The sequence below is a fragment of the Rousettus aegyptiacus genome, unplaced genomic scaffold (genome assembly GCF_014176215.1).
Source record: "Rousettus aegyptiacus isolate mRouAeg1 unplaced genomic scaffold, mRouAeg1.p scaffold_m13_p_11, whole genome shotgun sequence".
Taxonomy (NCBI): domain Eukaryota; kingdom Metazoa; phylum Chordata; class Mammalia; order Chiroptera; family Pteropodidae; genus Rousettus; species Rousettus aegyptiacus.
Genome location: NW_023416286.1, coordinates 57,501,159 through 57,512,993, shown reverse-complemented (window position 1 = coordinate 57,512,993; position 11,835 = coordinate 57,501,159). Strand labels below are relative to the sequence as shown.

Here is an 11,835-nt window from a genome sequence, read left to right as displayed (position 1 = left end):
ATATATATATATATATATGCGTATGCACATTTTTTTTAATGGGAAGTGAAATTTTTCAGTTAGTGATTTTTTTTTTAATAGTTATCCAAAAACCCCTTGGAATTTATGAATTTCTGATATTTATGGAACTTTATAAATTTTTCTATAAAGATTTAAGTATAAAAAAAAAAGTCTGTGAAAGAGACCGAGGCAATAAACTTTAACCAGAAAAAAAAATAAATGAATCATGGTTACTGATGATTTTATATCCATGTTCTGTGTGAAGTATAAGTTTTTAAATGTTTTAAGGGAAAAGTTGTTAACTTTGATAGTTTTATCTAGATAGTTTTACCTAGAAACTTGGTATAAAGGGTAGTTTGCTCAACAACTTATGAGAAAGAAACAAGTTTCTGTGGTGAGTGGGAGAAAGATGCTCTTTTGCACGTATACAGGGATTATTTGATGTTTCTAGGCAGGAGGCTGACTGACTGGAATCACTGACTGCATAGACACATGAATGACAAGGGAAGACTTGGGGAGCGCTCACTGCAGCTAAAATTCAGCCTCTTATACACACAATGAAGGAGCCCTACGCTGTTTACCTTATGTATTTAGTTGATTATTTAAACCAGGGGTGAAATATGGCTATCAAAATGGAGTTTATTTGTAAACTAAATTAAAAGAAACAGCGCTCAAAACAAGAGAGGTAATATTTACTCTTATCCTGGATTGATCCGGCTATTCCCAGTCAGCTCTTGGGCGCTGCATTTTACAAAGGGGTTAGGGGACTTAGAGCATGCCTAGGGTGGTGAGGGGTCTGAATCCCCGGTCTTATGAGAAATGATTGGATAAACTGAGAATGTTTAGACCTGGTAGGAATGTGATCACTATTCTCATGTGTTTGGAAGGTGTATCATAGAAAAAGGTTTAGGTTCCATGTGTCAGCCTTCCTAACTCCAGAGAATAGAAGGAAGCCAGTAAGGGAGACAACTTTCAAATCAAAATATAAGAGTCATTCCCAAAGGTTAGGATAATCAAAAAATGGCATAAGCTGTCTCTTATTTAGATGCTTACATAAAGTGGGTGACTATTTTGAAGAATGATGTAGAGAGAATTGAATCAGTTGGCAGAAATTTGTAGCTCTAATACCTCAGAGGCCCTTTGATTTCAGGGGTTTTTCAAAATGGCCAAGTGGTTTTATCTTCTTAGTGGTATTATTCCATAGAGAAACTTACTAGGTTCTTCGAAGGTCTAAAATGCTGAAGGTCTGGAGAATCTGTCAAACAGAAGAGCAACAACGACCTGTATTCTTTGGGCCTCTACCCCACTACCTTTAAAATAAAGGCATTGAACTAAATGGTCACCAAGATAATTAATTCCCAATGCAAAAAAAATTCTATGAGGGGAAAATAGATATTTTATGATTTGGTGGATAAATACAATAATATATTCTAAAACTAGTTCCTTTAAAACTTAGATTGAAGAATACTTGAAGAAAACCCAGTTGAGAAGTTTTTCAATTTCTTGAAAGGCCATCCTCTTGGGATGTTTGATTTTTAATTTTTGAAACAGCTTTTATTAAGTATATAAAGAAAAGATGATGGGGTAATTGTCCTGCAAGATGCTGTTGACTGAGATAATTTCATGCGTTCACAAATCTTATTTTTATTGTTGTTGAAAGTTACCAGGATTTCTTTAGTTGTACTATAAAAATAGAGTCAATGTCCTTTTCTGTAGAAGAAGTAAGATGGACACCTGTGACCTGAACTGAGTGTTTCTATTATTTTATTTGTCCTATTGAGCACAGTTGTAAGTGTATAGTAGATATTCAGTAAATATTAGTAACATTCATTGAAGGAATGAATGAATTCTTTATAACCTGTTTTCCTCTTTTCTGTATTTTGGCCTCATGTGCTTATGCCAGATAGGACTTCCAGAAGTTAGCTATTCACTATACAAAAAAGGTCAAATGGAATTATTGTTAACAGTATAAAGAACAGACGTCATAAAATAAGGAAAAGAGAAAAACTGGTCAATGACTAATAATGTGATATTTTGTGAAGTCTGTGTGTATAGAAATAGCAACAGAAAATTTCTACAAAACAACCTATATAACCATGGTCTGGAATGTGTGATTTTGTATTATACGTATATGCGGTCTAGTATTTAGTCATCATTTAAAACTATATAGTGATTAATAACTTCTAAGGAATTTTAAAACTTATTTGTGTATATAAGACATGAACTGTGGTCATTAAATACCAATCAGTATTTTTTAACTTTGAAATGAAACCTCAAACAAGAACTCTGCTTCAGATATTTTATTAGAACATCATTATTTATTCTTCATTGCTAAATGTAAACAGAAGAACTTCTTTAACTTAAGTACCTTAAAGAACATGTCTGTGGCGAATGATCTCAAGTGTAACCAAAATAGAGTTTTCTTGTTATTACCAAAAGACCAACAGGCCATATTTTGAGTAGATATATGAAAGCATATATATTAATTCTATTAAAAATAATAAGGAATGGGTCTTTTTAAAACAAAAGACAAATTCTGCTGTATAGTTTATGATTTTAAAGAGAAATTCTTTTACTCAGGAATTGTTTATTGAGCACTGGCCCTGGGTCTAGTCCTGCCTGAGGGAGACACACTCTGGTCCAGAGTGGCTAGAGCAACATGAGTGAGTGGCAGGGAGACTGAGTAGTAAAAGACCAGGTTTCAGGTGGGAATGTAGAGCCATGTAGATCTTCGCAATGACTTCGGCTTTGACTGTAGGATGGGGAGTCACTGGAGAATTTTAAGCCCAGAAGTGGCCAGCCAATTTGTACTTTTTAATGAAAAGAATTTATAGCTGTTTAAGCAACTATGTTTAGGTTTAGATTATTTGAATTCAGAAAAAAAAAAAACTATTGTATAGTATTGAGAATGACAGTTTAAATGTCTCTGTTCATTGAAATTGCTTTGTTAATTTTTTTAATGCAACAAATAATGAGAGTCTATTGTGTGTAGATATCTGTATTGGCACTAGGGGGATGCGACACTTTATAGATCATAGCGCTTTCTCACAGAATTAATAATCTAATGGGAGATTTTTTTAAAACCCTATATAGTTAAAGTGTGGATTATACAACTGTTCAAAAGTAAGGATTACTTTATTGTCTCTAATTTAATGAGCTCCTGTGCTATGTCAAGCACTGTGCCTGATGCTTGGAGGACTGAGGGGTACCTTTCCTTTCCTGCCATGGGTATGCTCAATCTAGGACAAGGGCCGGTGACTGATACGCTGTGCTGTCTCCTGCCCCGTCCTTGTCATCCTCCTTACAAGACTGTGAGAGGCTGTCTTTCTCATTTTGTATCTCCAGTCCTGACCCGGTGCCTGGCACTTGGGTGTTCACCGTTTGGGTTTTCCCTGTTCTAGCATTTGCTACATTGTTGTAAATACCTGTTGATGCTGCTATCATTTATCACATTTGCAGTGTACATTTGCTTTTGTTTTGTTTTAAATATTAGAATCAAGAGGATAGTAAATGGCATTTTTGTAATTTCTCTATCAATGATAGGAAAATTTATAAGAGGCCAACAGGGTATTGTGTTTCTATAAAAAATATAGTGAGAATATTTCTTTGTGGAAGTGAAGAATATTTCATGCATTTTCTTATGATAAAGAAATATTTCTTTGTAGTGAAGCCACTCACCCCAAAAATGGAAAAATAAAAGATAGACTGAGTAATTAAGTCAAGTGTTTAATGGGGAATGTGTGCGAGTGTGTGTCCAAACCACTCTACTCATTCATGTTGGCAGCCTAGCCCTTGTATAGATGTGAATTTACTATCCTGGGGCTACTTCCTTCAGATCAGGGACTGCTTCTTCTTACTCATAGATGTAGGTAGGGCTCTGGTACTTGGCCTGCTGCCTCCCATGAAGTGCCCAGGTGATTCACTGAAACAGCGAAACTAAGGTAGCTACCAGTCACCAGGAGGAAATGGAGAAATTCCTGAGGAGAAGCATTGAGCCCCATCATATACCATAAGTTTCCTAAACAGGAAAGTGGGAAAAAACATTTAGGTTAAAAGAATAACCTGTGTCAAAGAATAATCAAAAGATCCTAATGTGCCCAGAGAGCATCTTTGGGGGCTGGAGGTGAGAGAGAAGGGGCCAGATCTACAATGACAAGAAAGAATTGGAGGGCTTTGCTATTCCATGCCAATATTTAAGTTTCCTCTTTGGATATTGGGAGCCTGTGGAAGGGAGGATTTTAAACAGGGGTGTGACAAGATCAGAGCTCTGTTTTGGAAAGAGAATACTGCTAACTGTGTTAAGAGATGGGTTAGAGAGAAGACTAAAGACACTTGTGACTTTCAAATATGTCCAGCTGAAAGTATCAAACTGAATTTATTAACTCAGGGGAGGACACAGGCAGACAGTTGTGGGACTCACTTCGTTTTCTTAATTGAAGCCATAGAAGGAGTTGCAATTATACAAAGAGAGACTGGAGCAAGAAGAAAAGACTATAATGGAACCTTGGAGAGGGTAGGAGAGTGGTAAGAGAAATCATAGGGAAACCAGCAAGAAACGGTTTAAGACAAAAGGAGGAAGGATTTTGAGGAAGAGAGAACATGAGTGGTAAGCTGTGTCAAGAGCTATGGTGATATAGAATTGGACAAAGTCTGAGCTGAGGCTTTTGGATTTGACCATGATGAATTATGTTTGTTGCTTTTGGTTTGTTTTGTCTCTTTAATTAGATTTTAAGTCAATTCTTCTAAAGAAACATAGCACCAACTTTAAATTCTCTCGCAATGCCTGGCAATTAATTAGTAGATGCTGAACCACTTCTTTGCAGTACTTTTGGGATAGTTGACAAAGATTAGCTAAAAAATATAATTTATAAGTACAAATTATTTCAAAACATGATGTAAATACAGAAAGCAACTTGTGTATCTAAGACCATGCTTTCAGACTGAAGTAAAATTATAAGCAGTGTTATATCAAATATACATTTGCCATTGGTATTTTAAATTGAATATTATACTATAGTGATTTTTCTTTATTTGTTTGCATAGCCTGGCACCTGTGTTTGCTCTGTTTGTACCATTTTACTGCTCCATACCGAGAGTCCAAGTGGCACAAATTCTGGGCCCGTTGTCCATCACAAACAAGACATTGATTTATATATTGGGACTACAGGTACAGTATGCATTTTTGTGTTCACGTTTCTTTAACCAGATCTTTTTTCTTTTTCTTTTTCTTTTTTTTTTTTTTTTTTGGTCTTTTTCTCATTTGATCTCCTTGAAAACAATGTTTTTTTTTTCCCCATAAGTTTGGCTTCATGATCTATATCAAATGTTCAAAGGAAGTGTTACAGAATGAGAACATCAAGGTGTATAAGGTACTAGAATACTTTCATAGCCTTTAGAATCTGATAAGAGCTTTCACTGTAATTTGTATCAGTGGAAAATATTTTAATTTCATTGTACAATAGCTTGTAAGTACTTTTTAAAAATCATAGTATGAAATGGAAATAAATGAGAACAGTCAAAAGGTGGAAAGTGGAAAATCACTGTCAAAATTAATTTATTGAGTACAGTGTCACAAAGCTCTGAAGGAGAAACCAGATACTCTTTAGCAGCCCAAGCTTTGGGGTTTGCTAGAAGTATAAGCAACTTTATAACTTCTGTGTTGCATGGGCATGATAGCACTGCCACCATCTGCTAAATGGTTCAATATGAAGACCGTAGGGTACTTACTATTTAACTTAAATTGGAAAAGGTTATCATCACAAATATTTGGTAAATATTGATCGCTCTCTACTGGGTTCCAGTCCCAGTGGTAGAAAACACATGCTTTTCAGTTTCCTACCTGTAATACTTGTCACTTTTCTTTCACTCTCACAGCTTTTGATGTAAAACTTTTATTCTGCTGTTTCCTGTGGTACCATGTGTAGTTTGGCCTTTTGATCCACCGTTAATACTCATAACATTCCTTATCCCACACATATCAAACCGGATACTAGTGTCACTATAAAATGCCCTCCTCCCTCCCCTTTTAACCTTTAGCATTTCCTCTAACTTCTCTAGTCTGCTGTCATGTGTTATCAATGGTTCATCTAGGGTGGGTGTTTCCTTATCACTTTTACAACCATTTCTCATGAAACCTCTTTATTCTTCATCTTTCAACCTACATAGTGTTACACTTTCCCTTATTCTTCCTAATATTTGTTTAACCTAATAGCACATTTCTGCAGTTTATTCTTATTACTAGTATTTGCTCTGGCATGCTTAATTTTTTTTTAAAGATGTTACAGTAGGCAGAATGCAATGGTAGAAGGTACTCTGGACCTGGGACAAGTAACTCAAGTTCTAGTTCTAACGTGGCACTCACTAGCTTATAACTTGGGTCAAGTTATAGAAGCCTTCTCAGCCTCATGTTGACTCTATAGTTTCTTCCAACTCTGAAGTCATATACCATCTAGAGAGTGAAAAACACCGTTTTATTAATTATGGGCTAGGAAGTCAGTGGAGCATTACAGAAAGTCTTTGGAGTCAAGTAGACTTTGCTCTAATTTCTTGCTCTGATAATTGTCACCTTTTCTGAGCTCCCATTTTCCCATCCGTGAAGTGGGGTGGTAGTATCTACCTTAACAGGGACATTCGAAGGATTAGAGATAATAGGATTGGTGTTTAGGGTAATCCGAACAGATAATAAGAAATAAGTCAATTGGTTCCTATTATTGATTAACAATTTATATCTCTACAGCTACCACATTGGTGCGCTGAAATTGTGAATGTTTTTATTTTCTGGTTTTGGGTTTGTTTTTTGTTCTGTTTTATTTTTTGGTAAAGTAGAGGTTAATATCAAGAAGTAGAAGTGAAGCTATCTCATTGGCCTTCTTGATAAAATCTAAAGTCCTCAGCATGAGTGACATCTAGGATTCTTCTTGCCTATCTAGTATCAACTTCTACCTCTCCCCACCTTGAAGAGCCTGTGAACCCCTTATTTTTATTTTCTTCTTCCCTCCTTACTTCCCTCCCCTCTAGACCTTTGCACATATTTCTGGGCCTTTCTGTTTCTCATAGAACAGCTTCTTAAAGCCATAGATATTTGATGAATGAATGAATGAATGAATGAATGAATTTAATCATTATCAGAAGAGCAAAAATGTTTGAGAAGGGTCATTTAAGTATCAAATGGCTCGAGAACCAGTCATGTAATGCACTGTGCTAGGGACTACTTGTTTTTGAAACAGTAACATGAAGAGGTCACGAACGGGAGACAGTGGAGCCAGACTACTGGGTGTATACTCACAGCTCTGCCGCTCAGCAGCTCTTGGACCATGAGCAAATTACTTAACCTCTCCATTTTTTCATGGAGTGATTAGGAGGATTCAGTAGATTTAATATGTAGAAAGCATTAAGATCATAGCTTGGTATATAAATGCTATGAAAGTGTTAGCTATTTTATTATTCTTTATATTTTTAAAAGAACACTACAGAAAAAAATATTTTTCACAGAATTCCAGTCCTTGTTATTGTCAGAGTCATTACACTGAACAAACATCCATGCTAGATCAAAGGATTAAACTTTAGATCAAGGAGTTAAAGTTGCAGCTGATGCCCATTCTACATTAGCTAGCGCTAGAGCAATGCTCGTCAGCCTCCTTATACCTGGGCTTGGTCATCTCTTACCTTTGTATCTGCCTTCTTTCTATGTATCTTTTTTTTCTTATGTGTTCTTGATAAATGTGTATAACTTTGAGGTTTTCATCCAGCACAGTGCCAGCAATGAACTTGAGTATCCTTTCTGTACAAGCAGAAGTAGTTAAACTCCCAATCTAAAGATCTATATATGAAATATGAACAAACACTAGGCTACAAATTTTTACTATCTTCTGGGAACACTTTGAGATGTTTATGACTTTTTTTAAACCCTGTCCACAACTCTCAAATGTAAATGATTTGAAACACAGGGAGAGATTTCATACGACTTAACTTTAATTACTTTTGCCATTAATTTACTTTGATATCATTACTTAGTTTGCTCTTCCTTGGATGAACTGGGATGAGAATATCAACAGTTAAACAGAATAGCATTGGACGTGGACCTATGTATTTGCAAAAGTCTTCCCATCTAAATTTAGAGTAACGATAAGAAATTAAAATGAGAATTATGTAAACTGATATTACATGTCATTACTTAACACCAAGCATTGGATAGTCACTACATATTTTGTATATTAATTCCAATAATTCCTTTATATATGGTGTTTTACCTTGTTTAAGTCAATTAATGTTCATTTTAAAATAAGAATATGCTTGAATTTCACTTATTTTTCTTTGCATGAGAGTGAGCCATGTTCAACCAATCTGTTTTAGGCTATGAAAGGTGGCGGTTTTAGTTAAAAATCAATATGTATTTTTTAAAATAACAGGATTGATATTTAATAATTTTCTCTTTATAATAAGATAAATAATACTTAACATAAATGGTTATGATTATAGTTCTATAAAAATAAGTGTGCTGTGACTGGCAGTTGAATTTCATTTTTAGTTGCTTTTTTTTTCTTTTATAGCTTTTCACCTCTGGTTCCTACATCTGGATTGTAGCCATAAGTGGACTTGTAAGTGTGATTCCCTCCTCCCTCTATCCCCTCTCTTTTCTGAAGAAACTTTAGGAAAAATGTCATATTTAGATTATGGCTCATATTCACTTGTCTCCAACATCCTTCTAACCATGTCAGGTTCTATGTCAATGCTACTTCTTTAGTGATGAAAAAGGCCAGTGACATACGTAATTTAGGTGGCCTATTTGTCTGGTTTTGAAGTAATTTTGGTGAATGTTTTAGCTGAGTTTCTTGTCAGTTGTTTTTTTTTTTTTTAATTACATTAGTAGTTGAACTCAGTAGGGGAAAAAAAAACAAAAAAATGAAGAAGTTGGGTTTACTAAAAATAATAAGATGTATTCTACTTGTTTTGTAAAGAGACATTGTCATGCAAGGGGAAAAAAATAAGGCTAAGTGGAAAGTCAGGTGAGTTGTAACTGACAGAAGACTCATCAGGATGTGTGGCCAGAGAAGGAAGAAGTGAACGAGCCCAAGGATTCGGTGGTGTCCTCATTTTGTGCTAGAATGTCTTCGTCTCATCTATCCCCATCTGCTCTGTATATTTTTTATTTTAATAAAAATTTGTCATAAACGTTATTTATGAGGTATTTAAAAACAAATTTAGAACACGAAATCGAACTGTATTTTTCATTCATGACTTAAATTTGAACTCCCAAATTTATATAAACATAAGTTTGTAACTAGTATATATGGAATATAGTTTTAATTTCTTTCTTAGAAAAGACTAAGAAAATTACAGAATAGATTTATAATCTGTAAACATCAAAGGGGAAAGGATTTGGAAATAACTATGTACTCCAGGACAGTCATTATCACTGTAATTTGTTTCTAGTGAATGGTATTCTGTGCTACTGTGTCTTTACTTTAAGGCTGTTCACTTCTCTCTTTCCTGTATGCTCTTAATAGTATTTCTTTTGTATTCATTCTCTTCATATACAACTAATCCTTCATTCCTTACTGCTTCCCACCAAAATTCTGGGTATTGAAGTCTCTTTGTTTGCTCCTCCCTAAGTATTTTCTCAGATACCCAGATACCTGATTTGCTTTCAAACTACAGTGCTGAAATCTGCCGTGAGGTCTTTAAACTATCTGAGCTACCTCATATTCTTAAGACTTGTAGTGACTTGGGGACAGACTGGGGTCGGACTGAGTCTTTGGGGCACAATTGCCAGGGTCTCTGTAACCTAATCTTATTCCCACTTGAACTGCCATCTTGATTGACATCTTCTTACCAGCCTGCATACAATAGATAGCTCCTTGCTTTCATCAGCAGGAGTGTTTTCTTTTTCTATCATGATACATTTTATTTCTCTTAGCAGTGATGGTCTCAAGTCCTATTTTGGCTTTTTGCTAAAGCATTCAAGAATTTGAGAAGTACTTTACTGTATGCTATTTCATTGTTAATTTATCCAACTACGTCTTTGATAACTTATTATGCGACTCATTTAAGACATCCCATTTTCTCTATTCTGTTTTTAGAATCCTGGTTTTAAACTAAGTGCTTGCTATCACCTCAGATAGTTTCATTTTGTGACATTCAATATTCTAGAGGTTACATTTTTTATTTCTCTGTAGTCTTTTTAAAATCGAAAATGTAGAGGTTGTTGTCACAGTCTTTTTCAGTACACATACTTAGCAGGTAGTAAGGTACTTGTTTTGTTTTTTAATCGGAAGTTTAACACATTTTTAATATAAAAATCCCTTGTTGCAAAAGAATGAATAGAATTGCACAATATTTGGAATATAATTTCTTGATAAATTTAACATTTAAATAATCCCACTATTAATGAACACCTCTGAGCCAACTGAATTTTTACTTTTTACAGTAATTCAGGCAGTGTTAAGTGCCCTTCTGCCATGAACATAAATCTAATAAATCTTCATAATCAGCCTTGTTATTTATCATTATTCCTCTCTAATTAGATGATAGTGTGTTCACTTACAATGAGAATCATAGCCAGTGTTCCTGTATAATATATACCATAAGTATTGATGCTTGTTTTGAACATAATGAATATTTTATTTCTGACTTCTTTTGGAAAACCACATTTTATTATGAAATATTTCATATACTATGGTATGCTTTAGATAAAGAAGAGGATATTCAAATTATTTGTGAATATTTGCTTTACACACCACTGATTATAGGATCAAAGTCCGAGAATCACAAAGCCACAGCTTGTCCCAGATGTCTCTTGCTCAATGTGACTTCTCTCTCCACATATATCAAGTGACTTCCCTTTTTTTTTGTTTTGGTTTTATGCTAAATAAAATACTAAAAAGAAAAGAAAATTCTCACTACCAAAAAAAGATACATAGATGGTAGTCAGTGTTTTGGGGGAATATTAGAAACCCTGTTGATGAAATTTCACCTTTTAGTATTAAAATCATTAGTTTACCAAACATACTGTATGTGTTAAGGAAGTTAATTCTATTTCAGTTTGACACCTATGTGTTCTTTAAGAGAAAGAGCTTTATTTAAAAAAAAAAAAAGACATTTGTGTGAAACATACAGCATATGCTATCTACTGTCATAGAAACCAAAAACTTACTCATACTCTCTGGAAAGCTGCCAACTTTGAATTCAGTTTATTTTATGTAGTTACTGGTAAATTATTTTGGTTAGACTGGTTTGTCTCTCTCCTTGTAGCGTTCGTTGTTGCATGATTATAAATGTTTCTGAACATATAACTTAAAAATATCCCACTGATTAAAAGATTTCAAAATTTCAAAAATGTTAGTATGTACCTGCTTCCATCTTGTTCTCACCATGATGTTTAACCATTCTTAATGTCTTTGGTGAAAGCTTTAGAAACTGAGAAACTCTTTATGTATTTACAATGTCACTAATCTTGTTAACATTAATATTTTATTTTTCTTAGAGAAAAAGTTTCTTACTTATTGAACGTTATTTAAGTTCTTCGTGTGGTTCTTAATGAGACTTTGGGCCATCCATATCTCCGCACTTCTTCATTTTCTGCCACTTTATGAATCATAATAGTGAGTCATTACTGCCGGGATGGACCCCGATTCTCAAAAGTTGAAGTTTGGCCCTGAGCTGATTCTGGTGTGATTAAAACAGAAAGAGCCTGCTTTTGCTGATATTCTCTTTTACATTTGGTCCTCTTTCAAGCTATTTGGGAGTGAATTAACAGACAGGCCTGTTATTTCTCAGGCTCTAAGCTTCACCCCTTCAACATATCCCTTTACAGTCTGCCCATTTCCTGTGTTTTTT

General features: G+C 34.6%; 1 protein-coding gene across 2 annotated transcripts in view; it reads left to right on the top strand.

Moving 5' to 3' along the window:
- The window catches only part of UBAC2 (UBA domain containing 2), a 153,281-nt gene that overhangs the window by 89,814 nt on the left and 51,632 nt on the right, over positions 1-11,835 (top strand). Inside the window, exons 5-6 of one of the 2 annotated variants that reach the window (XM_016123171.2) lie at positions 5,044-5,167; positions 8,550-8,597. In XM_016123171.2, coding sequence (XP_015978657.2) covers positions 5,044-5,167; positions 8,550-8,597 — 172 coding nt within the window. The remainder of the gene's footprint in view (positions 1-5,043; positions 5,168-8,549; positions 8,598-11,835) is intronic. The other variant, XM_016123172.2, reaches the window with a different exon arrangement.